Here is a 27,734-nt window from a genome sequence, read left to right as displayed (position 1 = left end):
TGCTTTCCCCTAATACGGGCATTTGTTTTACTGTAGGACTGAGTTGCAGAATTTGGAGAATCTCAAAGGCTGAGATTTTCTTTGTACACTTAGCTCCAATGTGTGAAATAGGGTCAGTTCTCATTCAAACAGGAACCTTGCAAATTTATCCCCCAGCCCTGTCCTTCTCCAAGGAGAATGATGTGATTCCCCTCTGCCCCGAAAAAGCTTCAGTTCCCACTCAATTGTCTCCCCATCTTTTAATTAAGATTTTGAACAAGCAGAGAGGTTTGTCAGGGTGCATTTGGGTACTTCTGCTAAGGCCTTGGTTTGGGGGATGGCAGCCACATCAAGGTACTGGTAATCACCTGTAAAGCCCTGAACGGCTTGGGACCTGGATACCTAAAGGAACGCTTTCTTCCATATTTGCCCTCCCGCCCCCTGAGATCGGCGGCAGAGGCTCTTCTCCGGGAGCCCTCCATGAAGGATATTAGGAGGGGGAGCACCCAGAGGAGGGCCTTCTCTGCGGTGGCGCCCAATCTATGGAATGCGCTCCCCAGAGAGGTCCGCCTGGCGCCATTGTTATTTGTTTTTCGGCGCCAGGCCAAGGCCTTTTTATTTAAACGATATTTTAACAACTCTTAATATTACCTATAGGTTTTAATTCTGCAGCCAGGGTGTCTCCGGGTTTTTAATTGTTTTATGTCTATGTATTATGTTTATTTATTTATGTGAGCCGTCCCGAGGCTATCAGCAATGGGACAGCATATAAAAATTCTAAATAAATAAATAAATGAGTTAAAAACCGAAAACTTGTCATGGGGACAAAGGACATTTCCCTTCTGCCTCAGAGACAGAGTTCTAATTATGCTCTTTTCTGTGCTTCTGCTTTCCCCCCAGGAACCAAGATGGACGCCCCCCTTGAAGAGGCTTTAGATGTCCTAGTAGAAACCTTCCATAAATATTCCGGCAAGGAAGGCGACAAGTTTAAGCTCAACAAGACTGAGATGAGGCAGCTGCTTCTTCATGAGCTGCCCACCTTTGTTGGCGTGAGATGCTACCCTGGGACCTTTCAGTTTTGTGGGGAAATTCAGCAGATAAATATTGGCTTCAAAATCTGGCACAGGCAAATTGTGGATTCCCAGAGGTTCTGGCCAACAGCTCCCATCATCCCTCCCCATTCACTGTGCTGGCTAGGGCTGATAGAAGCTGTAGTCCAAGGACATCCAGAGGAAGACAAGTTGTCCAGATCAGGTTTCAGTGATAACAATATGGGTCAGGCTATCAGATTGGTTAGCGTGGGTCTCTGTGCATGTACAGACATATATACAGTGCAATGTATTGGTTAGAGTGTTACGAACATAAGAAGAGCCATGATGGTCCATCTCTTGAACTGGGAATTGGCAAGATTGGTTCTAGTCATTGAGAGGCAGTGCGGTGTAGTGGTTAAGAGCCTGGGACTGGGACTCAGGCGATCCGGGTTCGAGTCCCCGCTCAGCCATGGAGTCAACTGGGTGACTTTGGGCCAGTCACAGGCTCTCAGCCCAACCTACCTCACAGGGTTGTTGTTGTGGGGATAAGATGGAGGAGGAGATGCAAGCTGCCTTGAGCCCTTTGTACGAAAAAGGCAGGATATAAATAGAAAAATAAATAAAAATAAAATAGTCCTCAGTTGGCCACAAAAGTCACTGGGGGACTTTTGGCAGTCACGGACTCTTAGCATAACTACCATCACAGGGTTCCTGTGAAGATACAAGGGAAAGGAGGAGAATTATGTAAGCTGCCTTTCCTTATAGGAAATTAGTGAGATGTAAACATAATAAATACATAATTATACACAGACACACACTAATTTGTGACTTGGCTAGGCAGGGCAAAGAATGAGAAGCTCGGTTTGTCTACCCATCCTCCTGGAACAATAAATTAAGTTTGCGCTTCCCCTTTGCCCAGGAGACAAGTTTCTGCTCCCAAGGAACTTGTAACCTAAAACTCTACATGGGGAACAGGGAAAGAAATGGAGGCGGACAAGAAAAATGTGATCATTCTAAGCTCCGTTCGGCGTCCGGGTTTCACCAAACGGCTCCAGCATCGCCACCTTCTCTGCCCCGATTCCACATGAAGGGGGATGATCCAGAGTTTCCAAGTTGGCTGTTGCTCATGGACCATCTTTGCAGTGTGGATTAATGGAACCAAAATGAGGGAAACCAGCTTCCTGGGGGAAAACATTTCCCATCCTGACTCCATATCGTTGCCACACACCTCTCTTCGTTTAATGCAGCTTTCAGTGCAAATTTGGCCTTGATTCCAGCAGAAACAAGCACGCCATGAGTGGGATCATCCAAGAAAGGAGGCTGAGGCAGGAAAATCAATTGTTCGCTCCTCCTTTCTCTTTCCTATAGGGGAAAATCCACGAAGAGGGATTTGAGAACTTGATGAAGAAGCTTGACAACAACGGAGACGAGGAGCTGGACTTCCAGGAGTATGCCGTCTTCTTGGCCCTCACTGCCTCCCTGTGCAACGAATTCTTCCAGGAGTGCTCTGACGTGAGCAACCGGAAGAGGTGAGGCTGAATGCCTGCGGGGCCTCTTCGGTGGTGACGCCTGCCTGCCGGCAGCTGCAGGAGCTTTTCAGACTGTAATAAAGAGGCTTGGACCAAAAATGCTTGTGTGACTAATTCTGAGTCTGTGCAGTTACCAGTCTCTAGGCCAAAGGTCTTGTACCTCTTGCAACCCAGGGGCCAAATTCGGTTTTGGAGAAGCTTTTGGGGGCGGGGCCACATCCCAGTGGTGGGCGTGGCCTAAGGCCAAACAGGGTGGGGCTAGACTACCAACTGCTGTTTCAAGCGCACTTCTGCTTAAAGTTGGCACTACCAAGCGACGTTTTAGGAGAGGCGTGTCAATTGTTGCGAAACGAAGCACACAAAGGCCAGGAAACCCCCAAAAGTGGTGGTTCAGAAACGAGAAGGGGGTGTGGAGGGTGGGCCCCATTGCAGGGGACCGTTTGTGACCCCAGACGGGTTGGTTCTGCCCACAGACCTTAAATTTTCTGCTCTCCCATTCGAAGCAGTGTCTGCAAGTCAGATCTGTCGCTTTTTGAGTGGCGGTTGCTTTCTTGGTTTTTCTCATCTGCATCCTGTTATAGTATCTTTCCATGTCCAAGGCATTTTCCCACCCCACTCATGAAGAACATGTGCCAACTGCCCGGGGATCCTGTTTCCCACCATGGCCGGGCAGCCACGGAGGAGCCCAAGCTGCACCATGACCAGCAATGCCTTCCACTCCAGCCCGTAGCTTTCCAGGAGTATCGCGGGGTGACCACGTGGGCACTTGCGGAAATAAATCTCTGTGGCACCTGAACCACCTGGACGGGCTGGCGTTTGACTGCCCCTCCCTTGAAGCTCTCCGCCCGCGATTATTTTCTGACACCAAATGCTTTCCAACCCCACGCCCGTTACATCTCTTTTAAGGGGGACACTGGATCCTTTCAAGGCCGGCAAAGGGGACCAAGAGCGACAAGCACTAATCTAGGCTTGAATTCCAAATCTTTTCAGCACCGGGGCATCAGCCCTGCTCCCCGTCGGTATCACCAGCACGCAACTGGATCCACCAGTAACTCTGAACTAAATCTGGGTGTTACTCCATCCTTAGTAAATTCATACTTCAGGTTGTTCCCAAACGATAAATACCAGAGAGGGCTTCACAAATCCAGAACTGTTCGTGTTAGCTTAGGGAGATTTTAAAAGGGAAAGACCCCCTCCCAAGGCACTTTCCACCCCAGTGCCCTCCCTGTAAAATTCCTCTTTTTAAAAGAAAAACTTCATTTTCAAGCTATTTCCACTCTGTATGCCTGGCCTCCCCCATTAAAACCTCTGCCCAGCCACTCAGAATTGCAAGCTATGGTCGCGTTGACAAGAATCCCTCCTTTAATTTAAACACAAAACAAAACTCCACTGGTTTTCTTGCATTGCAAACACCCCCCAATCAAAAAGAAGAGCTAACCAAAGAATTCACAGAGAAGCTACTGTGTCATTTCCCTTTCAAAAAGAAAAAAGAAACTGCTCAAATTTTGCACAACTTTCCCCAAACAAATCTTGCCTCTATTCTGGCTTCTTAAATTACATCTCTGCTTCCTTTCCACTCACACCCCACAAAGGCAATCAGCCTTCAAAACACTGAAAAGCAAAAAAGCACAGGTTTTTCTCAGTTGGCATTTAAGGCTGTAGCAGGAGTTACTTCTGAGTAAACATAATAAACATGCATAACTTACAGACAAGGTCTAGCGTGAGGGGTTTAAGAAAGGAAAGAAAGGGAAAACCCTTAGGAGAGAAGGGTAAAAATAGCAAGAAAAGCAATAAATTTACATTTATTTGGTTTGTTTGTATTCCTTTGGGACAGATGTTCCCTTTCCTCTTTCTGTTTTAGAATTTAGTGTTTTCATATGCAGGTCTGAGTGGACATTTACTGGTTTGCTTAATATGTACCCTAAACAGGAGGGAAACATTACTAACATCTTGTCCCGAGAATAACACTCAAAACGCGAAATACAACACTGAAAATAGGTGTGTGTACTCACGTGGAATTGCAGGCCACAAGAAGCGGGTTCCAACAGGGATGCTCCTCACTCCAGGGCTGTCCGGGGGTCCGTCAAAGAAATAGCTTTTCGCCGCTGATCAGGAGCATCTCTGAACATCTTCCTGGGCAGGCAACCTGGCCTCTTGTCTTTTTGGTAGGCCTGGGCATGGCTTGGTTTTAAAAACCTCATTGCTCTTCATCAGCCTTTCAAGACCAGGCCCACCCTAAATTGCTTTCCATTTCAAGAGGAACGGTTTATTTCTTTATTATATTTATAACCTGCCTTTTGTCTTTTAAAGAATTCAAAGCAGCTGTGATCAATCAAGTCAAGTTGGGACAACCCAGATTCAGGCTGGACATCAGGAAGAGCTTCCTCACTGCCAGAGCAACACGACAGTGGGGCCAGCTGCCTGGAGAGGACGGGGGCTCTCCCACACTGGAGACATTCAAGGAGAAACTGGGCAGCCCTCTGAGTGGGGTAGTGTGAATTGGTGTCCTGCAACAGCAGGGGGTGGACTGGATGGCCTTCATGGCCCCTTCCAATTCTACTATGATGCTATGATTCCTCCTGCTGCTCTCAATTTTATCCCCACAACAACAGCCCTGCAAGGTAGGCTGGGCTGAGAATCTGTGCCTGGCCCAAAGTCGCCCAGTTGGCTCCATGGGGACTAGAACCCTGTTCTCCCAGATCCCCAGTCCGACATGCTTAACCACCACCCCACACTGGCTCTCAAGGATCCGAGGATGCTTTCGAATCCATTAATCTCCCAAGCAGGTGAGGTTTGCAGCTAAGCTCAGAGCAGAGGGAAGACTCAGAGCAAAGAGGGGCTGGCAGGGGGTGGCAGGGGCTCTCACTGGCCCTGTCCACAAAAAGCCCCGATGCTTTGACCCTGAAAGCCCTGACTCCACTACATCGCTGGTTCAGGCATGCTTATTAAAACTACATTTTATTTTATTTTATTTATTTAGGAAGCTTCTATGCCGCCCCATTCGCCGAAGCCTCGGCGTGGCTCACAACAATAAATAAATAATAATAATATAAAAACAATATAATTTGAAACAACCTGGCCAAAGGTGCAAAATAAATAAATAATACTAGCAATTAAAATAAATAAATTATATGAGCAATTAAAATGTGTTTATATCCCTCCTGTCTTCTTCTTGCAAGGGACCCATGGAGGTTGAAAAGATTCCCCTCCTCTCCATTTTATCCTCACAACAACCACCCTACGAGGTAGGTCAGGCTGAGAATCTGTGCCAGGCCTGAAGCCACCCAGGAAGCTCCACGGCTGAGCGGGGATTCGAACCCAGATCCACGAGTCCCAGTCTCAGCCGCTGCACCACACACGCCAACCAGGGACTCTGAATTTGCAGAGCTGATGATTCCTTGATGGGAAAGCCTTCGAGGGGATGAGGAACGGGTGCAGGCCCAAGCGATGGGGGCGGATTGCATTTGTCTGACGCTTTCATTTAAGTCTACTGGATTCCCACTTCCCAAATCTGGAAATAGGAACATCGTTCTCCCTCTGCGTTTGCCCTTCTCTGGATTTGGCCATTCAGTTCCCCAAGCCAGACTGCACATCTTAGGGGAAAGTGCTCACAACATGGACATATGGGCGAAAGACATATACCCAAAGTAGGTTTATATAAAGGGGAAACTATTTGTAAAAGAGCTGTGTGTGTTATTTATTTACACATGTCTTTATAGGCTGTCTATAACTGCCTAAGAGGCTTACAATACATAAAACATATGAACAAAATAAAACACATTAAACCCAATAGAACAAAAAGAATTAAAATTAAAATATTGAAGCAATTTAAAAACGGCCACAGCATTCAGGCTAAAAAAATTCCTGAAAAGGTATGTTTTTGTCTGGCACCGAAAGAAAAATAAAGACGGCGCCAGGCGGGTTTCCCCAGGGAGGAAGTTCCAGAGATGGGGAGCGGCAGCAGAAAAGGCCCTTTGCCTTGTCGCCACCCTGAGGGGCGGTTCTCGCAGAAGGGCCTCCGGAGCTGATCGAAGGGGACAGGCGGGCTGTGAAACGGGTCAGTTTTTCAAGGGATCCCAAAATTGCAAAGCTCCAAATCCTGCTTCCAGCCAAGTTCATCTCCACCAGGAACAGGTTTTTGGTAACGTGAATGAGTCAGAATAGCCCATTCCAAGGTACACCAGCTCAAAAGTACCTTGCATGACAACAGGGGAAATTATATGGTTGCCTGGAACATCCATGGCATCCCCAGCTCCTGTGAGGAGCGTGCAGCGCAGGGCCACAAGGTTGGTGGCCGGTTTGCAGGGGAAGCCGCGTGAGGCGAGACTGAGGGAACTGGGCCTCTTCAGCCTGGAGAAGGGGAGACTCAGGGGGGATCTGTGGTGACATGCAGGTATGTGAGGGGGTGTCACACGGAGGTGGGGAGAGACCTGTTCTCCCCTGCAGAGGAAGGCAGGACGCACTCCAACGGAGCAAAGCTCAGGGAACCAGGGTTCAATTTGGATGCCAGGAAGCACTTCCTGACAGTCAGGAGCCCGAGGGCGTGGAATGGGCTTCCACAGGAGGTGGTTGAGGCCCCATCAGTGAGGGAGTTCAAGGATAGGCTGGACATGCACATGGTGGGCATGTCGTGAGTGGAGCCGGCTGGAGCCAGGGGTCAGACTAGATGGCCCGGGAGACCCCTTCTGACTTGCCCTGTTTCTGTGTTTCAGATGAAACAGAGAATTCCTGAAACAGGGAATGTGTTGCTGCTACATCCCTGCTCCCGGACATACTTGATCAAAATGGCACATCACATGGAAGAAGGCTTACACATGGGAGTGCAGGGGTGTGGGTTGAGAAAGAGGGCCTATTCCTGAAGCAACAGCAGGTGTGGTTTGGAATCGGGTGTGATGCACCTGGTGGGTGGATGCGGTTTGTTCCCAGGAATTGCTCACACTCTCAGCAGGTGGAAGGGTTTGTCAGAGTTGGAATCGGCAGACGGGAACCACCAAAGGCCGTTCCGGACAGGTTGGGAGACTCAGTCTCTCGCTTAATTCGCCTGCACAAGAAGCCTTAACGCGAGAAATCTTACTTGGTATGTTAACATCCTTTCAGGGGGAAAGGGGTTGAGGGGGGTTTGCATGCAAAAACACTTTTGTGGGGTTTGTTGACATATCTTGCCTCAAGATATTTCTCCTCCAGAAGAAGCCAATTCATGTTTGGGGAATCAGGATGGGAGACATTTATGCAAAGAAAGCTTAAGAGAGAGGAAAAAAAACACAAAAAGCTGTTTAGGTCCCTTTTCAACTTTCAAGGCCTCTGGGAAGTTCACAAGCAATTCCAGATGTGGATCCTGCACATCTGGCAATCAGAAATAATAAAAAGTACCCATGTGGCTCCTAAAAGAATAGTAGGTTTATGCAAGGAGGAACTCTTGGCTGGCAGCTGCCCAGACTTTGTTGTAAACTGCCCAGAAAGCTTCAGTTGCAGCTGGTATAGAAATAAAAATAATAGTTTTATGATGAGAGCAAAGCCAGTCCTTAGTCAACAGATAATTATCCAGAGGGGTTCAAAGGCACACCAGGTAAATGCAGCAAACCTGAGCAAGAAATCAATAGCTCCGTCTTCTCAACTTCGGCTGTTTTAATGGAACACTTGCATAAGGAAGAGAAAACAGCTTCCTTATGCAAGGCTTAAGCCTCAGGACGGCATATAAATATTTTGAATAAATAAATAAATAAAACCCTTGATCACAAGTGAGTCTCCCTGAACAGAAATAAATTTAACTTCGGCCATTTCATGGAGTCTGACGCCACCATAAAGCTGTTAGTTTTTAATGTTGCTGCAGGAGTGTTTCTTGTTTTTGTCGTGCCAGACTAAACACAGTTTGCCCTCTGGCTTTTGAGGTGCATTAGTCAAAAAACGCCAACTTGACAAGGGTGAGCAGCTGGATTAGAATAAAAACTGTGCAAAGGGCACAGCACTTTGGTCGCTGCACAGACAGGGAGAGGAATGTGAGAAACAGGGAACAAAGCTAGTTGAGTGTGATCTCTACCCGCAACCTTTCCGACAAACCTCCGTGCCGCTACTTCCTTCTCCCTCGTGAACGTCCCGTCCACGTGCATTCTCCTTAAAGCGTCGCTTTGTCCTTCACCAAAGAAAGCATCAAACTCATCTGCAAAAAAAGAGAGCAAAGATTTGCATCAAAATGTGCCATTTCTCTCAAGAGATGGCAGACAAGGCAGCTGAGGGGGAGAAATGGAAATAGATGATTTCCATAAACAATAAACAATTTAAAAAAACAGAATAAAAATGTAACCGTCATGTAACAGTAACAGTACTCAGCCCAACAACATCCACCAACAGGTAAAGGGCTTTTTAAATAAAATGGTCTTTGCTGCAAATGGTAGGATATGGATAACTTAGATTCTCCTGGGAGGGAGTTCCACAATCCGGGGGCAGCCACCGAAAAGGCCCCGTCTTGGTTAGCCGCCAGGCATGGCTCTGAAGACGGCACTTTTGAAAGAAGATCTCTCTAAAAGACCTTTATGCCTGGGCAGGCATGTGTGGGGGAACATGGTCTTTAATCCAGCTGGAAATGCAGTTGATCAAAGATGCAGGGAAATGACTTTTCCCAGCTAGAGCATTTTCCAAATAGAGAACTCTCCTCTTAAAGCTGGTCACACGGCCACCCGACTTGCCTGGCTGCTTCATCTGGATGCAGCAGCACTGAGGGCAATGTAGTTTTCCAAAGATGCAGAGAAACTACATCTCCCCCCAGAAGTGTTCTTACATCTGATACTCCATGTAACTCCTTGCCAGGTGTTGGGGGGAAAATGGAGCAAGAATGGGAAAGGGACCCCCTTTCTTTAAGGTACTGATTTTGCTTGCTTGCTTGTTTTTTGGTACTCTGCTTCTGGGACACGGATTGAAAAGTGGCAGAAACATTTTGCATGTTATAAACAACGAAGAATTCCAAGCACATCCGTCCATGCCAGCCTTCCCCAGTCCGGTGTTCTCTAAATGCATTGGAGTAAACCTCCCATCACCCTGTTGGATTGGCAGGCAGGCAGTGATGGGAATTGCAATCCAACACATCGGGAAGGCAGCAAGGTTGGGAAAGGCCAAACCGCCCACTCTCCCTCTCCCCTGCCTTGCAGTACTAGCCACGAGCGGGCGCGGCGATGGAACGGCTCCATACGCTGGAGAGGGCCCTCGCGGTGCTGGTCTGCACCTTCCAGCGCTACTGCCAGAGGGAAGGCCACCGGAACACGCTCAGCAAGGAGCAGCTCCGGGCGTTGCTGGAAAAGGAGCTCCCCAGCTTGCAAATGGTAGGTATAACCCCCTCCCCCCAGGCTTGGGGTGCAGGGATCAGGACTATTTATTTATTCATTTATTTAAAACATTTCTATGCCGCCCCATTCGCAAAGAGCCTCGGGGCAGCTTACAAAACAAACAAGAATACACACAATTAACCTTAAGAAACCTTAAAAATCCGGAGACCTCTCGGCACGAAATTGAGAAAGGAGTTCGGCAAGGCTGTATACTGTTGCCCTGCCTATTTAACTTATAAAGGGGTGTGCAGGTAAATTTCAAGTGCAGGCGTGCATCATGCCGGACACACTTCCCAGGAGAGTCCAGAAGGGTAGGCAGCAGTACTGTCATAACAAGGAACCCGTGCTCAAGGCAGGCCGGTGATGTGAGCCAGGCATTTCAGCAAGGCTCCTGTCGGGAGTTTCCTAAGAGAGCTAAAGTGTCCCAGAATCCTTTGGGGGTGGAGAGTCATGACTGGTAACCCCATGACAAGATCAGAACCTTAATATCCACCAGTCAATATCCAGAGTCATTCCTTTAGGGAGCCTAAAGTGTCATCCATCAGGAGCTGCAATTCTCGTCTGGAAAGTCTTCCTTGCCACACTCCGCCATGGAATAAAGGGCCACATCCCCAGGAACACAGAGCCATGCCCCTCAGAAATATATAATCATCAGCATTTCTAGTTTCAGGAGGTAGCATTCCGGTTAAAAACCAATTTATTCTAAACATACAGGCAAACCACTCATTATTATCTCACTATCCAGTTCATAGGGCACAGTGGTTGTCTTGATTACCTGGGAGTCACCTGCACGGAATTTGGTGGCACTTGCTTTCAGAACACACGGGTCCAAACGCAAAGCGTGTTGGGCTGAAATCAAAGCGCTTCTCCATCTAGCTGAAATTGGGCTGTGGACTTTAAAAAATGCAAGCCATCTTCCAAAGAGAGCCCCCCCTTTCGTCTGGCCCAGGAGGGCTCTTCACATGTTACCCACACCAGTGTTGGGTCAGACCGAGAGTTAGGGCATTCTGTTCCCATAGTGCTCAGTCCAGAAGATCCACAGCACTCCCAGATCATGGCTCTCCAGAAAAGGAAGGGAAGATGTGTCTTTGGCTTACACTTCTGATGCAACTCATTTACCAAATTTCACGCCCTTAAACCGCAATACAAACTGAATGGCTGCTTCATGACCCTTTAAAACATGCCTCATGTTTACCCCATGTCACAACGGCCTTGCACAATCAAAACGGGCACCTGTTTTGCGAGAAGATCGTGCTCAAATATACATTCCCCTAGAAGAACCAGTTGCAGTTGCACATATTCAGTTCAACTGCTTGCAAAAGAGTGTGAAGAAAAGTACTCAAAAATGCTTATGACTTTTCATGCTGACATAAAAAAGCAAAATAAAACCAAGTTTGGGACTGCCTTCATTACTGCAAGCAACAAGCAGCCATGCTAATGAGTCACCACCGATAGCTTTATCCTCTGCCCAAGGGCTTAAGAATCCTGAAAGGGCCCCTTATTCATTGATAATTCTCTTTTTCTCCTGACCCCATACGGGGAGGCCAGCTACAAATCAAAGATGGAGCTTATGAAGAGCTGATGGGGTTGCTAGATACCAACAAGGACAACCAAGTCGACTTTGAAGAATACATCCGCTTCATCACAGCCGCCTGCACCTTCTTCCATGACTTTTTCCAGGACAGCCCCGCCGTCCAGCCGCGAGTGCCGTAACACCAAGGACAATGCCCAGGCTCCGAGAAGGATGGAGGGAGAGCAAAACTGAGCATCGAAGTGGAAGCCGGGCTGAGAAAGACTAGTGTGAAGGGCTGAGGCGGGTGGAGATAACGTTGCGTGAGTAGATCTTAGGGCGAATCTGTTTCAAGCATGCCACTCGTGGTATTTTTTTAGGATGTGCCAGTCCTCTTTTACGTTTTCTTCTGTTGTACAACTGTTCTGGTATGGTTTCCGGTCTTTGCTTCTTTCTGCCTGTCTCTCCCTCCCTCTCTTTTCCCGCCTCCAGAGCTTTATGCTGGATTTGCCACAGCTGGCATTTCAAGGCCCCCTGAGCGAAACTGCTGGAAAGAATTGGCTGAGGAATTTGGAGAGAAAAGTGGGTGGGGTGGCGCACAATCACCTTCAGAGCCCGTCATGCCAAGCGAGGCCCACAAAACCCGGGGGCATTCTGATTGGTTTTCCTCTGCAGCCGATGGGTGTATACCCTAAATAAAAGGATGGACTTTCCGAAGCTTTAAATACGACTCAGATCTGTTGTCATTTTAATCTTCCCTTTGGTGTCATATACTGCTTTCCTGTTTGGTTGCTACGGTAAGTCTTGTCTCGTTTTTTCTGCAGCTGGGGTCTGTTTTTAATCCTTGCCGAGTGGGAAGGAGCTGTGGGACACTCGGTTAGCTTTTTTCCCAGGTTCTGCCTCAAAGGGGCCCAAAAGAGGAGCTAAATTAAAAGGAGTAATCTCCATTGCCATGTTCTCCAGCTCTGGGACTGGCACACCAATTGCCAGTGCTTTTCTTGTTCCCGTCCTGCTCCTTTATCGCTTTTTCCCGATGGACAGCTCCTAGCACTTCCAGTGCAAAACCGCTGGGCGGTAAACCCATCTTTTCCCCCTTACAGGTTTGTCTGATAAAAAAGAAAAAAAGGAATTCCTCAATGGCAACGTTTGGATGCCCCCAAAAATTCTGTAAATGAGGCAGGGCACTTGCATGAAAAAAGCCTCCGTTAAAAACATGCCACTTTCGCAGACTGGGCAAACTTCTCAGGGTATTTGGCAGTATAGAAAAGACAGTAGCAAGAATAGGAACTAAAAATAGCTTCTTTCCAAACCGTTTACCACTAATTGCAGGACAGAAATGTGGAACTTATCAGTCTATCTGTATTTCCCCTCGAATGTGTTGGATTTGGGCTATTATGCAATCGCAAATGTTATGTACACAGCTCCAGTGGTGACTGGAAAGGGGATCTTCGACATCCCACATACTTCCCTAAGCCCTTTACTTAGAGCTAGTAAGTTAAAGCATGGAAAATATGCATCACTGGGAAGCCCAATCCGGCCTGCAGAAGCCCAACTTTTTGGGTGTGGCACTTTGAAAAAATGCACATACACAGAAATCTCTGAACCTGTATATCCAGACAGAGAGATGTGTCCCACACACATGCCCCATATCATCTGGAGTACACACTCATTTCTGCATTCGCTTCTCTTGTTGAAAGCTGAGCTTCATCCTTCAACAATTTTTTTGTTGGAAGTGAATCGAATAAGCTGCCTTGAAGGCAAATCTCAAGAGGAAAGTGGACTTTTTAGACAGCTAACAGAGAAGGTAATCAGAAAGGTGGCGCACAAGAGAGAATCTGAAACTGTGCATCGAGAGGTGGTTTTGCATCTTTCTGTCTCACGCACAGAGAGGTTACATTTCATTCACAGGCTGCCTTTTAACTCTTGTGAACTGCTTGCTTAGTTCTTCGCCACTCCACTTTCCGGCGAGGTAGATTAGGGTGGAGTGGCAGAGCCTAGCACCCGTGCTTGTGGTTTCGTGGGGATGCTAATGCCATTCCCCCCAAATTCCGGGTTCGCTCTGAGCTTCAGCGCAATTCTCTCTCGGTGGGAGATGAATTTTCCTACTCACAGAATATTGTCCCATGTTGCCGTTTTGCCTAAAAGCCACAAGCACTTAGCAATGCTGCAAGAAACTCTCCAGCCGCTTAGCCCCTTTGGTGTCCTGAAATGGATTTTGTTAAGGCTTTGCAAGCATTTAGAAAGCGATATTTCAGCAGAACCGGTGTGCACACAGATGCAGCTACTTTTCAATTAGCTGGGAACCCAACACTATCTGCCATCGGACTTCCCGGTTTGCTCTGAGCTTAAGCTGCAATCCCCGCAGTCGGAGGGGGAAATATACTTTCCTGGCACCGATCTATCATCCTCTGTCTTCAGCTTAAGTATTTGGGGCAGGCTTGGTCCTGAACAGGCAATTCAGACCTGTTCACTTTCCAAAAGACCTGCCCCTAGCATCCTTTTTTAAGAAAGAAAACTAAAACATGCATTTCTTTAAAAAACTGCAGTAAATTTTTCAAATCCAGGAGCTCAAGCTAGCATATATAGCCCTTCCCCTTTCGGCTTCCCCATTTGTTGCCTCACAACAAACTGCCCAGAGAGCTTCGGCTATTCGGTGGTATAGAAATTAAACAACAACAAGGAAGATAGTGACTTCTATCAAATTTGGAATTACTTTTTTATTTGGCTGGAGAAACGGGACTTGGTTTTGCTCTAAAGATGTTTTCATGTTATTATAAAAGCATTTTAGTATGATCATAGAATGTTAAAAGATATGTTGTAGGGGGCTGACCCAGTAAATCTGATGCGTGTGATGATTGATATGTGTAGTTTTAGTTTAACATCTTAATAAAAATTTCTAAAAAAAGAAATTAAACAACAACCCTGCAGTGTAGGCTGAGGGACAGCAAATGGCCCGAGGTTTCTGACTGTGAGTGGGTGGGGTCTCTCTGTCAACTCTGTGTGTGTGTGTGTGTGTGTGTGTGTGAAGATCCTTTCCTACCTATATCAGGGAATATTTCCCTTCTTTATTTTGAGGAAAGGAAATGTCTGCATTTGGAGCGGGGGTTTACCGCTCTGGTGAGTGACCAGCCACTGGTGCTTGAAACTGGATGAGCTGTCCAAGGATCCCGTGTGAATGCCCAGCAGGCCAAAAGCTCCAAACGGCTTTTCCCCAAAGCTGTGGGCTTTGAAAACCTTCAGCCAGTGCTTAGGAATGCCACACGTTGTCACCCCAAAGATCTGGAGGGCACCAAGATGAACCATAAAAATTCTTCCTCTCCCTAAAGAGGCACACGCAGCCGTAATGACCAGCATTTTGTAACTGACGTATAAAAAGGGACTCCTAGCATGGACGCGTGGCTTCCAGGTCGAGAGAGGTGTTGCCGCCACTCTGTACGACTCTGGTGCGCCCGCAACTGGAGTCTTGTGCTCAGTTCTGGGCCCCTCGTTGCAGGAAGGATAGAGCCAGGTTGGAGTCAGTGCAGCGCAGGGCCACAAGGTTGGTGGCCGGTTTGCAGGGGAAGCCGTATGAGGCGAGACTGAGGGAACTGGGCCTCTTCAGCCTGGAGAAGAGGAGACTCAGGGGGGATCTGTTGGCGACATACAGGTATGTGAGGGGGTGTCACACGGAGGTGGGGAGAGACCTGTTCTCCCCTGCAGAGGAAGGCAGGATAAAGCTCAGGGAGCCAAGGTTCAATTTGGATGCCAGGAAATTAGGACCCCTAGAATATGGAATGGCTTCCATGGGAGATGGTAGGGGCCCCAACGGTGCGGGTGTTCAAGGACAGGCAGGACATGCACAAGGTGGGCATGTCATGAGCGGAGCCGGCTGGAGCTGGGGGTCAGACTAGATGGCCCAGGAAACCCCTTCAGACTCGCGTTGTTTCTATGTTTCTTTCCCTGGCCACTGGTTGGAGGACAAAATTTTAGCAACTGTCAAATTGGAGAACTCCAACAAAGACCCTGAGGGTCAGTGGCGTAACAGAGCCAGGGCTTGTGGATGCTGCTGTCTTCGGACACCCCTCCAGTTTCTCTGTGCCCCTTAGGCTTAATGGCGGTCCTCACAGGAACTGGGAGTGGGAAAAGTTATTCCAGGAAGCAGAGTTGTAATGCCCGAGTCTTTTGGATGGGCTGCTCTCGAGTGGGCCGTGGGGACCCACTCTCTCGACACAAGACCCACTCCTGGTGGAGGGGAATGTTGTTAGAAATGGGCTGGATGCCCACTGCTTGAATTTTTGGATTCTCCTTGGCTATGGAGACTATCGGCGTGAGCACCCAGCACACGCTTCCAACTGGACAACTGCCCCACACTGAAAAGAGCCTGGGGCTGGGACTCAGGCGATCCGGGTTCGAGTCCCCGCTCGGCCATGGAGCCAACTGGGTGGCTTTGGGCCAGTCACAGCCTCTCAGCCCAACCTACCTCACAGGGTTGTTGTTCTGGTGATAAGATGGAGGAGGAGAATGATGTACGTTGCCTTGAGCCCTTTGTAGGAAACAGGCAGGATAGAAATCGAAATAATAAATAAATAGATAAAATAAAAGACGTCACATTTAGTACAACTTCTGCGGTCTATACATTTGTCACATGCCAGAAGATGCTTCTGTGCTTCTAAATCAGACTTTTGTGAACCCCTGGAATTTTACGCAGGGGGGCGGTTCCTGCCGTTGCCTTCCTTTCAAACCCCTCTCATATTTTCCCACTGCTCCTTTAGTCATGCTTTTGTAATTGAGGGAAAAAACCCTTCAGGAGGGAACCATGGAAAAGCTGCACAATTTCTCCTGGAAGGAATAGGGAAACCCTCCCTTGGTAGTTTTTATTGCAACAGAGCCGCGGTGGCAACCGATTTGGAAATGGGGCGCCCCAGCCTTCCTCAGACCACCCGCAGACACAAAGACCTTCCCGAGCCTGTCCTTGCTGCTTTGCATCGGCCTTGTCTAACTCCAAAAGTGCCCATCAATTCTCAAGCCTGAACCGTGACTCAGAATTTCTTTTCTTCGCTTTCCCCCACTGCTTCCTCAGCTGACCAAGCTGGGTGTGGACCACTGAGGGCAAGCCCAGCCCTGAGGCTACACAAAAGTTTGGAAAAAAATAAAGCACAAATACAAGACATAAACAGCAAGCCAGCGGCTTTGATTCCCAGCCTCTGGTTTCATTTCCTCTCCACATTTTTTTCTCCTCGGCATCTTCCAGTCTAGCTATACGCCCGTAGGCCTTTCTGCACAGATGGGCCTTGTGGTCGTCTGGTCCACTCTTGCTGCAAAGTCTTGCTCCTCTTTGTTTATTTAGATTTGTAGCCTGCTTTTTCCTTACAACAAACTCAAAACGGCTCACATTGTTCTCATGCTCTTAGTCTTATCTCCACAACAACAACAGCCCTGCGAGGTAGGTTGGGCTGAGGCTCTGCGACTGGCCCGTGGTCACCCAATCGGCTCCGTGGCCACGCGGGGACTCGAACCCAGGTCACCTGAGTCCCAGTCCCACGCTCTCCACCAATATGCCACACCGGCTGCCACAACCCATCTGCAAGACTTGGACATCTGGAGGAGCCGCAGCTTTTGGGACACTCCCCCTAACCGTGCCCCCAAGCAGTGTCCAAAAATGCAGCCATGTTGCTCCAGTTCACGGGGGGCGGGGGGTGGCCATCTTGGTGCCACTGGATGTGCTGGGTGGGCTGATGGGAGTCTTACTGGTTTTAAGCAGGCAGGTCAACGGAACTGACTCCCTCAGCAGCACTTTCAAATAGCACCCCAATTGCCAAACCTCTGCCTAGCACGACACAGATAAATAACGCAGAAGTAAGCAGGAGCAAGAAGATCACCCAGGGGTAAGCATGAACTCCAGGTTTAGTCACAGGTAAGCCGGGCAAGACTCAGAAGCAGGCAGGCCTAAGACACTCTGCAGCAACCTGGCAGGAAGAAAACTCTTGTCCCCGGCCAACAGCTCATCAGAAATGCATCATTTCCCATGCTGGACGGTGACAAAGGTTCCCATTTTTCCCAGACTGGGAAAAATGTTGATCAGCCACATCCAAAACAGGCAGAGGCACCTCACTCCTGACATGTGACACAGACGCCCCGCAGAATTGCCCAGACCTTCACACAAATTCATAACTGCACACTCATTCGTGCGTGTACACGCACTTGCATATATGATTTAGCAGTGCTTTTTTTGTAAAAAAAAAAAAAAAAAGGTGCCGGAACTCACGTCCCCATCCCACGGGCAGTAAGCACACACACCAATCCCAAGCCGAGCAGCGGAGCAGCGGCTGGAGCAGCTATCTCTCACGATCAGATCAGATCGCAGACACAATAGCAGCCTTCAGGCACTATGTTAAAGATGTTTGCTGCTGATCCGCTACCTGTTCAAAATCACTTGGTAAAATCCATGGAAAAAACGGTGCCGGAACGCCCTTCCGCTGCGTTCTCTGACAAAAAAAGCCCTGGGATTTAGAGGCACATGTAAGCCTGGGCATCTCGTTCGCAGGTTTCGACAGGCTGTGCAATGGCAAGACCACTGGAGAATGCCTTGGACGTCATCGTGTCGACCTTCCACAAGTATTCCAGCAAAGAAGGGGACAAGTACAAGCTCAACAAGTCTGAGCTGAAGGATCTGCTGCAGAGGGAACTGCCAGGATTCGCTGGTGTAAGTGAGCGACGGACCTGTCCGTGCGCATTTAGAGCGATGCTCCTGCTGCGCAAGCATGGCTTTGGCCCAAGGATGCACGCACTGGTGGTTCCAACATTACTGGGGTGGTGTATGTACTCCGGATTTTAGCATGGGCTGTTAAGGAGCTATCTGTGGTCCTGAAGCTTATCGCTAACCAGGGCTCAGCACCACAGGAAGCTCCATTCAAGTTCAGACTGAAGACTGGTGTGGAAGCGCCACACACAAAGACATCCGTGCTGTAGCACGGAAAAAGAGAGAATTTTTCTCCTTCTCCCATCATACACAGAGAGGTCCAGAAAAGCTGGTGCCTCCAGATGTTTTTGAGGAGAATTCCTATCAGCCCCAGAGCATATGGTGGCAGATGATGGGACTGGGAATCCCGAACTAAAACAGAGCTGCTGCAGTGATCTGCCGAAAATTCAGGACAGACAAGAGAGACTTCTTTGCATGCGTGCCGAATGCAATGCTCAAGAGAGCATGACAAGTTTGCATGGCATTTGGAAGTGTGCCCAGGGGGATTACGGCGGCTGCGCACCCACCCAGAACCGCAAATGCCCGCCTCCTCTTCCTCCTCCGTTTGCCAAATGGGTTTAGGCCGGCCGCTTTGTGTTCCACATCTCTGGATCAGCTGGCTGCTCAGTCAGTCGCGCACTCAGCCAAACCGCATCAATGCACCAGGGCCTGACGGGAAAGGCGCTCTCCCCACCCCCCACCCCCCACCCCCACGCACACAGTGTGTTTCATAAACAAATTCTTGGCATGGGAGCAAAAGCAGAGCAAGCCGGAGAGTTCCCGAACGGGAAATGCTGCCGGCTGGGCCGCGTGCAGTGCTCGGCCCAAGCGGCAGAAGGAGCTCATGTGCCCAACGTGAAAAATGCAGGAAGGCCCCTGGCCTTCGTTTCCGCCCTCCGATCAGGGCCAGGGCCAATGCAGCCCTTGCAGAGAAGCTCCAGCGACTCCCGCAAAGCAATCACTCCTTCAAAAATCCCCTTGTTTTTCATGCAAAGCTTGAGAAACGGTTGGACTTTCCTGTTTTGCTCCTTTCCTAGCCTCTACCCCTGCTCCCTCCCCGGGCTCTCCTTTGCCCTGCTTTTCTCCTCCCTCTGAGCTCTAACCCCACCATTTCCTCCTCCTCCTCCTCTTTTAACTTGCCTGCGACTACCAACCACAACCTTAACTAGCCGCATCTCCCAAGGGTGCCTCCCTGTAGCTGTGCCTGCAGCCGTTCCCCAAATTCCCAAACTCACCCAGAGGTCCAAAATGATTATGGGGCCCAGCTCCAAGCCATTGCAGCCAACATCCTCCAACCCAGCAGCCCCCAGAGGTGTTGGACTACAACTCCTATCATCCCTGGCCAGCATGGAGGAAGGTAGGAGAAACCCGGAATACGATTTTATAGATTTCAACTCACTTGCTCAATCATACTCTGAGCTACAGGAATATTTATACACGGTTTGGGGTCGGGAGTGGGATTCTGAACCGGAGGGGCTGTAAATCTTTCTGCCCAAGAGCCAGATTTAATTTCAGAGCGCTGTTGGAGCCAGACCCTTGAAGTGGACTGGACCAAGCCGAAAAGAGGCTGCGCCAAAATATCCAAAATGCCAGTCAAAATGCCAGTCTTACTGACGTAAGAGCTTTAAGTTAAGGCTCCAGCTTCTGCAGATTTCAGGCTTGTCTGCATTCCCAGAGGGTACATATTTGGCCTGCAGGCTCAGGGCTGGCCGCTAGTGGGAAGCAAGAAGGAAATCGGATGCAGAAAAGCGCATAATCGACAGCGGCTATTCATAGGAGAGTTGCAAGAGCAGGTGTGAAATCATTCCCCCTGCTCATGCAGCCGTCTTCTCAAAATGAGTTCTTCGGTAGGCCTAGTGGTTAGAGCACTGGAGATCTGAGCTTAATCCACCCCCAAAAGCTCACAGGGTAAGGTTGGACCAGTCATTGACTCTCAGTCAAGCCTCCCTCACAGGGTTGTTGTGAGGATAAAAGAGGGAGGAGGAAGAGAATTATGTAAATGTGCTTGCAAGTGGAAAAGAGGCGATCCGTAAGGAAGCAAACCATCAACTCGCTTCTTTCAAGGAATAACTTGAAGGACTTTTTCCTGCAGAAAAAGAAAGACGAAGCCACGTTCCAGAGGATCATGAGCAACCTGGATGCCAACCAGGACAACGAGGTGGACTTCCAGGAATATGCAGTCTTCCTCGCGTGCATCGCCATGGCGTGCAATGAATTCTTCCAAGGCTGCTCTGACAAGATGCCGCGGACCAAGTGAGCACGAGAAAAGGAGGGGTCCCCCCCTTGCGATTCCCCAATAAAGTTGCCTTCACCATACGGGCCCTGTTGTACCTCTTGGCTCTATCGGACTCTTTTTCTCTCAGTTGGCACCTTAGCACAGGGATCAATGAGACCTCCCGCCCAGCCAGGACCGACAGCTCCCACGTCTGTGGGGCAGTGTATCCACGCCAGAGTTCAGCCTCAACTTTAAAGGAGCTGTCCAGGGTGCTGAAGCTGCTTGGAGGTCGCTCCTTAGCAGCTGAGACTGAAACCGGAGTGGATACACCGCCCTCATGGCAATGGAGCAGATGGTCTGCATTTCTCAACCCAACAGGTTCCATTTAGCTGCCATGATTAATAGCTGCCCTGAAGGACCTTTACATCCGCCCTCCGGGCTTTCCGCGGCATGAACCAAAGAAGGATCTGCAGGCATTTGCCCTGTGCAGATCTCATCCCTGACTCTAGGACATCGACAGGGGCTGCCTCAAAATTTACTTTTTTATACTGAGCAAGCATGTTTAAGTATCATTAACTGAACTGATAAATACACTGATTTGGCAACGCTAGTTGTGGCGGGAGCGGGTGTTGAACTGGACGTGTCGCCCGCCTATGGCAGAGGAAAGAGTACTTGGGCGCTTGAGTTACGTCTGAGGGGTGGGTGATGGTTTTGGGAGAAATTAGGACACGACATCCTGAGAAACAAGTGCAAATTGCAAAAAACGGTTGCAGAAAACTCCTGCTTGAAATGCTAGCCGGTTGCTCAGCCAGCCAGCAGGCCGGAGCCCCTTCCAGGAGGTTCCATTCCAGGGTTTTTCGCCACCAAGGTTGTTACCCTGCTGTATCTATTGATCATCCCAGCACTGAGAGCCAAGCTCTACACAACGCTCCTTCCCTTCCCTACTTTTCCACTAGGTAGGTAGTGATATGGCAAGGTGGAATACTACAAATGAATACCTCTGCCGTCACCTTTGCAAATAATACCACATTTCCCTGCTCTAAAAAGAAAAGGGGGGAAAAGACACTGAAAGTGCTGTTCGAAAACTAACAAAACTGGAGGGTCACAAAGCGTACACACACGAGTCAAGAAAGGCAAGGGTACAAGTCTAAACAACCCAGCTAAATTTTAATCAGCCTGTTTTTGGAAGGGGGCTTTAAATGTCTGTTTTCTGTCCTATTAAGATTTGCTAAGGAAAAAAGCCACTGAGGCAGCGCACAACGATTTAAAACTATAAAACCCTGCAGCAAGGCTGACAAGAGCATTAAAAACACGGAAGAGTGCAATTCTGTGCATGCAGTTTGTAAAGCTTCGCCCTTTCTAAACATGCAGCCTAAAAGCATTGAAAGTAACGGGCTTTAAAAGGATAAATAGGAAAACAAGAGTCTTCACACGTTTTCTAGCAGCCCAGCCGTCGTTCTTACAAGAGCATATTCCATAGTTTGGGCTCAGCAAGGAGGAAAACCTTCCGCACAAGCTCAGCAAACAGGTAACTTTGGATGCCAGTGTCCTCCAAGCGACAAGGCTGCTGCTTGTAATCATGAGCAAGATTACTAGCAAAATAGGTGGCTTAATTTTTCGGAGGGTTTTTCCTTTCTTCGGCCCTTGGGATTCCTTCGAATCAGCCGAGGGTTTCTCTCCTCCATCTATGGGTGGTTGCATATTCTAATAGCAGGTGTTGCTGAACTGCAATCTGTCGAAAAAAGACCAGCTCAGAACTGGCTGTGTGGGGCGAGCCAAGGTGTAGGCTCCCGACTGAGCTTGGCTCGCTCCAACTCACCCCAAGAACCGACAGGCATAAAACTGCCATGGTGGCATTTTTCAGCAGGATGTAAACGTTGTGTGGAGCAGATAAATCCCCAGACTCTTTCCCTCCGGAGCCTGCCAGCCCAGTCTGGGCTCCTCCAAGCTTCCCGGGGCTTGTTCCACCCAGTTTGGGGTGGTTCTGCCAAAGAGGCGGCTCAGCCTCAGTCAGGATCAACCGACTCTGTCCTGCGCACGGGCCCAGAGAACAGGGGCTGGGTGGTGACTGGAGTTGTGCAAGGGCAAGCATTACGGTGCAGCCCTTGCTTTGAGTCTTGCCTGGGGGCACGGACCACTCACCAGTGGCCATGCTGGGGGGACTGGGAGACGCCACAGCCGCCTGACTGCCTGTTGAGCAAGCGAGCGCAGCAGCGGCAGGAGGAAGAGAAGCTGATGACCAGAGCCATGAGAAGAGTCACCGAGGCTGCCTGCTACCAGGGGCCTCCAGAACCCCTGGAAAGGGGCCTGGGGCCAGAGCAGCACCGAAATGCCTGGCGCGCCCTGTGTCTGGCCAGGGCCTGGGCTGCAGCCTCGGTCCGCTCGCCCTTGCGCTCTTTCACGGTCTCTCCGGCCTGCCTGGTCAATAGCCCTCTATTTTCTACCCCGAACAAAGCAGCCCATTCTTCGGCCGACAAGCAAACAGCCCCCTTCTCCAGGAAAGCATTCCAGCCCTCACGTGCCGCCTGCCAGAACAGACCAAGCCAAGCCCAGAAAGGAAGAAAGAACCCCCAGAACCCCGGTCCGCTCTCCCAGCAGGCAAGGCCTCCGGCACTTCTGCGCCTGGTCCCGTTTTGCATCATCCGCCGGTCTCCTCCTCCCCTGGCAAGGTCCCCTGGCTTCTCCGTTGCTGAGCAACAGGTCCCCCACCTGCCCCCGGCATCCTGTTTGTGTGCCACCTGGCTGGGCAGGGGCAGGGCCGTGGCTGCTGGAACCAGCAGGCGCCTCCCTCTTCACCTCGTCCCGTCTCTCCCCTTGGTGAAAGCCTAACTCGTTCCGCTTTCCTGCCTTGTTAAATTTCCTTGATCAGTTTCCTTGATTGGAAATGGGGCCGCACACTCGGCCATCCATCGGGATTCTGAATCTTCAAGCCGAGCAGAAGGCGTTGTCTTCCAAGGCCTAGGAAGTCTCTGAACATTTTGCACAACTTCTAATTGATTTATTAGGACTGCCTTCCCCATTCACAGCCCTCCCGATGTTTAGAATTACAACTCCCATCAGCCCCAGCCAGCATGCTTAGCAGAGGGCGGACTGGAACGTGCTTTTTCCTGGCTCCCCAGTCGTCTTCTTTGCCTCTGTGCACTCCCTCACTTCCCTCCCAGCCTCAGGTCTGCCTATTTCTCTCCACTTGGCCCCTTTCCTCTCGCTCTGCCTCGCTGGCTTTCTCCTCTCACTCTCTGCGCAGCCCCCAGCCTTGCCCTGTCTCTCCCACTCCCCCTTCGCTTTGCTGTTCCCCTCCATGCCCAGCCTTGCCCTGTCTCTCCCTTTCTCTCCCCGGCTCTCTCTCCGCCTTGCTTCCTCTTCCTACTCACCCAAAGCTATCCAGCGACAGGCAGGACAACAGATACAAGGGCACAAAGAGGTGTGCGGGGACCATTCGGGGCACCTTCCGGGGTGCTGCCGTGCTCACAGATGCACCGTGAGAACCTGAGGCTGGGCAAACTGCAACCACGCCACCCATGTGCCTGCTGAGGCTTGTGTCCGGGCACAAGGCAGGGATTCAGGCCCTCGCTGTTTCCCTCTTGTTGCTTTGTGATTGTTATTCTAGTTTTTAACCTTCAAGTTGGGCCCAGAACAGGCACCCTTTCCACCCAAGGCTGCTTTTCAAGCGAGGACTGTCCTATGTGACATCCTCAGCGGCCACCCTCGATCAAAGCCAGCGCCTGTGGATCAGGGATGGCGGACTGAAGCCCAGGCATACTCAAGGGCTGTCAGCAGCAATCGGAGGGAAAGAGGGCAGAAAAGCAGCAGCTGTCCCTCAGGACAGATCCTGGCAACCTCCGAGCAATGCCCCTTGGAGCCTCGTCATCAGACTCTGGGGATCCCCGGGAAGAGAATAGGAGGAAAATTACCCACCGCACCCAGTTGCCTGTTTGCCTCTCCAGCGAGCTCATAGGCCACGATCGCATCTGGTGAGTTCCTTTTATTTAATACTGATTGTTGAAAATTGCTCACTCCGGACTGGCTGAACACGTTGCTTTGTGTCTGTGGTTTTGCTTTTTTAATTGCTTGAAACAGATTTCCAGTCGTCTTTTCACAACGCTTTCTAGATACTCATCTCCACTCTGTTCCCAGGTCCTTTGTTTGCCTTCCAAAAGCTCAGGGAAACCTGGCACTGCCCCCTCCGACTCTATTCTGCATCCCAGAATAGATCCTATAGTGACAGGGACGACCTCGCGACCGATGCGCCTATATCGGGCCCCGTTTGAGCTGATGAAGGATGCTGCTAACAGCCATAAACCATCACAGCATTTTTACTTACAGTGTTGAGTCACTGACTCATTCTGACTCTGAGTCAGCCTGTTGCTCCAGGAAAATGAAGCAAGTTTCTAGCCCTTCTGATTCTGCATGGAGGCTAATTTAAATCGGCACCCAGGAAATTAGTTTATTTTCACCTTGGTATGGGAGCTCAGTCAGAATATAGATTTGATATCCTTAATCCTTTAAACACCACACCCAATTCTGTTGACTGGGGTTCCTGCCATTCAAATCACAGTTAACTGCCTGTGGCTTCCACTAAATAATCCAAAGGATCAGCCCACTGAGATCTATTTATTCTTCAGTTTATCCAATTAATTGTTCATGGGCAACGCCTTACAACAAATAGCCCAAGCCGCAGGCGGAGAAGGAGCCATTTTCCCCTACACTGAGCCAACCTAGGGACTTCTGGATGATTTGCCAGCATTCCTGCCTAGTTGCCCTCTTGGCTGGGGATGATGGGAGCTGACGCCCAAGACATTTGAAGAGCACCACATTAGAGAACCTGGGCAAATACTCAGGAAGTCCCACTTTCTTGCCATAAGCAATCCTATCCAGCAGCACCTGTAGCTTCTCAAATGTCACTTGGCACTGCCTGCCTAGCCCTCTAAGCTTATCTTCACAGCCATGAGGACTAGCCACTTACTTTTTCAAAAAGCGAAAGTACAAAGTACATTTTCATGGAAGGAAGACAGCCCAGGGGAAGGGATGATGAGTAAATTGCCTCATTCACTTATGTTTCATACCGGAGCGTTTTTTCCAGGCATTTCAAGTTTTATTTATTTTTCGATTTATATCCTGCCTTTTTCCTACAAAGGGCTCAAGGCAGCTTACACCATTCTCCTCCTCCATCTTATCCCCACAACAACCCTGTGGAGCGGGGACTCGAACCTGCACCACCTGAGTCCCAGTCCCAGACTCTTCACCACGACGCCACACTGCCTCTCAGGAAAGTTCTTTAGGACTTTGAGCAAGGACAAGTCTTACATCTCCAATGGGGTGGGGCTATTACTATTTTTGGACCTTATTGCATGCAGATCAATGCAGGAGTGCCCTCTCCACGGACTGCCCACCATAGAACAGGGTTTTCTCGAAATAATAGTGCAGCTTTAGAGTTTTAGAGTTGGAGGGAGCCTCTCCCCGGAGCAAACAGTGAAATTTCTCATATGTCAGACACAGCTCACCCACCGTGCACTGTCGGCCTGCCAGATGCCTCCAAAAAACTTTTGAACCTTATCCAAGCACCCACATCATTAGAGAATAAGCAAATCAAGCGAGTGTCAACGCTTGCATTGCCTGGAGAATGCATGGGTTGATCTGCATCCTCAAGAGGCGGCACTTTGATTTGCCTGCCTGGAAAGCGAAGCAAAGACCAACTGACTGAATCACCAAACTGTGTGTGTTCCTGGGTTGCTCACCTTCTCTTCTTTCTCAAGAAGGCCTCTTGCGCTCTTCACAGCTGCCCAAACCAAGCCAGAGGAGAGACTTGCATCTCTCTGCAGATGTTGGTTTGCTTGCGGCCCATCTCATGATTTAACCAGGAAATTTCAAGATGGGTTCTCCATGAAGGATGGCAAATCTGAAGACACCCCAGCTGCCCGATTTGCAAGGGCGCTCCCAGTTCTCTCTGCACCTTCTCTTGCAAACCATGCCCCCTAATCTATTCTATTCCCGCTATCGCCAGGAAGTCCCAGTAAAAATTCTACCAGCTAGTTGGCGTTCATCAATATTCAGTTCTACAACACACACACACACAAGGTAGCTCTCACCAAGAAGACCTGTGGCTCAATCCCACAGCGCAGAAAAATGCAGATACGTACACATGTTTTAAAATCTATGAAGTACTGTGTCTCGGAGGACCCCTCAACCTGAAGAGGGGAGATGGAGGCATCCAATTTCAGGAAAAAAATCTCGGACAGAATGATTAGGTAAAGGGGACTACTTGTGACACTACCTCTGATGCACAGACCACCCTGCAAGTTAAATAATGATGTCAGAGGGGAAATACATCAGAGCACTTATGGAACGCGCTCCCCAGAGAGGTCCGCCTGGCGCCGTCGTTATTTGTTTTTCGGCGCCAGGCCAAGACCTTTTTATTTAGACGTTATTTTAATTGCTGATTTTATTTCTTGATTTTATATTTATGCCAGGATGTTTCCAGTTTTGTAAGTATCTGTACTGCTATTTATTTGTGTCGGAAGCCGCCCCGAGGCTTTTGAGTATAAGATTTCCAAATAAATAGATAAAATATCCTGTCCCCAGCCCATATCCATGTGCGAGAATGCAGAGCTGGCATGAAGTACACGCCGGTATGCCTATCTGCACACCCACATGGACACATCAGGCAGTTAATGCCGGCCAATACCTTCCACCTGCCTCAGGGTGGGGCCACACAAACCATCAGCACTCAGAGAATTGCGATTGCTATTAGCCGTTCTCCTCGTGATCAGCAAAAGGAAACACTCTACCCTTTTGAACCTCTGAGAGTTCCAGGACTCCTATTAGCGATTTTCTTGCAAAGGTTAATTAATGGAGCAAAGGCCTGAGGGAGGAGAAGTTTGCTCATAAGGGGTTAAGGTTTCTATATCCACAAAAATGTTATTTTTATTTATTTCCTTTCTATACTGCCTAATAGCTACAACAACCATTCACAAAAGCTCCTACAGCGGAACTGCGATACAAGAAAACGTATTTGGCAAACCTAAACATCTCCCCCATTTTGCAATTATTTATTTAAAAATTTTGCATGCTGTGCCTTATGCCTTGGCATCTCGGGATGGCTCACAAGCCATAAAATTGAAATACAATAAAATCACATGTATACATTACATAATTCAATAAAAATTTATATAGAGAAAAATCAAAGTGACTGTTCGACACAATTAAAATATTAATCTTATAAAATAGTGATTAAATAAAAAGGTTTGACCTGGTGCTGAAAAGAATATAGACTCAGCACCAGGCGCACCTCTCCAGGGAGCACATTCCACATTAAAGCATAATTAAGTATGCTTTCCCAAAAAAAAAAAATCTGATCCAAATGTGCATGTACATAAATATAAAATTTGGTGCATTCGTAATGGCAAAATGGGTGTTCAGGTTTGCATACACGTTAAAAT

The 27,734-nt window shown here is 49.1% G+C and overlaps 2 protein-coding genes across 3 annotated transcripts; both read left to right on the top strand.

Annotated features, from left to right (window-relative positions):
• Positions 1 to 499: 499 nt before the first annotated feature.
• LOC123032615 (protein S100-A2-like) lies at positions 500 to 3,911 on the top strand. Its single transcript, XM_044448656.1, has 2 exons — positions 500 to 1,028; positions 2,379 to 3,911. The coding sequence occupies exons 1-2, from the start codon at positions 798 to 800 to the stop codon at positions 2,541 to 2,543; spliced, it is 396 nt and encodes a 131-aa protein (XP_044304591.1). The 5' UTR covers positions 500 to 797; the 3' UTR covers positions 2,544 to 3,911.
• Positions 3,912 to 12,023: 8,112 nt separating this feature from the next.
• On the top strand, positions 12,024 to 20,413 carry LOC123032523 (protein S100-A4-like). 2 transcript variants are annotated; one of them, XM_044448452.1, is made up of 3 exons: positions 12,024 to 12,162; positions 17,889 to 18,047; positions 20,176 to 20,413. In XM_044448452.1, the coding sequence occupies exons 2-3, from the start codon at positions 17,907 to 17,909 to the stop codon at positions 20,338 to 20,340; spliced, it is 306 nt and encodes a 101-aa protein (XP_044304387.1). In that variant the 5' UTR covers positions 12,024 to 12,162; positions 17,889 to 17,906; the 3' UTR covers positions 20,341 to 20,413. The 2 variants fall into 2 exon arrangements, with proteins under 2 accessions (XP_044304387.1, XP_044304388.1); XM_044448453.1 differs by lacking the exon at positions 12,024 to 12,162 and adding an exon at positions 15,324 to 15,358 and having other exon boundaries at positions 17,887 to 18,047.
• Positions 20,414 to 27,734: the final 7,321 nt, after the last annotated feature.

Source organism: Varanus komodoensis, unplaced genomic scaffold (genome assembly GCF_004798865.1).
Source record: "Varanus komodoensis strain SLA01 unplaced genomic scaffold, ASM479886v1 scaffold55, whole genome shotgun sequence".
Lineage (NCBI taxonomy): Eukaryota > Metazoa > Chordata > Lepidosauria > Squamata > Varanidae > Varanus > Varanus komodoensis.
This window is presented reverse-complemented; position numbering and strand designations above follow the sequence as displayed.